The sequence below is a fragment of the Austrofundulus limnaeus genome, unplaced genomic scaffold (genome assembly GCF_001266775.1).
Source record: "Austrofundulus limnaeus strain Quisiro unplaced genomic scaffold, Austrofundulus_limnaeus-1.0 Scaffold7411, whole genome shotgun sequence".
Classification (NCBI taxonomy): domain Eukaryota; kingdom Metazoa; phylum Chordata; class Actinopteri; order Cyprinodontiformes; family Rivulidae; genus Austrofundulus; species Austrofundulus limnaeus.
In genome coordinates this window covers 1-879 of record NW_013959813.1, presented here as the reverse complement: position 1 = coordinate 879, position 879 = coordinate 1, and the positions used below count along the sequence as shown (strand labels likewise).

The window sequence follows — 879 nt, the reverse complement described above, 5'->3', positions numbered from 1 at the left end:
GACCAATAAAAAAATATAAAATCAGAGGTAGAAAAAGAATTAAAAAGTAAGATAAAAGAAGATTAAAAAATGTGAAAACAACAGTAGCAGCCTATACAATTTTTAGCTTTTGTAACGTGTTGTAGCAGCGACTTATATTTAAATCCTACCAATACAATGTCTCTCAGACACTTTTATGCTCTTGTAATTTTCAAACATTTGTCTAAGATCTGCTTTGAGTCCTTTTTTTAAGTTAAAAAGAAAAGAAAAATGGTGGAGGGAGTCTTGATGGCGAACCAGGAGGAAATCATACGAGAGCCAGATGTGGCCTGCGGGCCGCCAGTTGCTCACCCCCTGAATAAAAGCATGCCATTCTCCAGCAAAGAGTATAGAAAAGGATGGAACTGCCTCACATATTCGTGAAATGTTTTTGATGCTTCCAACCTGCCGAAGTGGAATAGAAGAGTTGGGCTAACTGAGACTCGTAAGAAAGTGTGGTTTAATTGTCATCAGCTGACTTTGTGTTCCTCAGGACAGCCACGGATCACAACTCCGACAACACCACAGCTGTGCTGAAGGAGTGGCTGACTGTCATGCAGAAATATTACCATTATGTTGAGTGGAGACCGATGGACAAGCCCACGTAAGTCCAAATGTGCAGAAGCTCATTAAGGTCCGAGCAAATATGCAGCAGGAAAACATCTGTACCCGCTTTTTTTTTACTTCTTTGTTGGTGCATTTTATAGTCATTCCTTACTCTCAAATTAAACCATATAAGCTTCTTTTACTTGATTTAAATAAATGGTTCAGCTTGTTTTTACAAGTTCATGCTTGTTGTGGGTTGAAAAATGTAGTCCTGTGCAAATGTCCTGAAGCTTTTCTGACTAAATATATATATAT

General features: G+C 38.2%; 1 protein-coding gene across 1 annotated transcript; it reads left to right on the top strand.

Moving 5' to 3' along the window:
- Positions 1–511: 511 nt before the first annotated feature.
- Positions 512–789, top strand: LOC106512490 (procollagen galactosyltransferase 1; the record flags this gene model as incomplete). Its single annotated transcript, XM_014001097.1, is given in 1 exon segment — positions 512–789. A coding segment is annotated over 1 exon segment (115 nt), but the record flags the coding sequence as incomplete, so codon positions are not given.
- Positions 790–879: the final 90 nt, after the last annotated feature.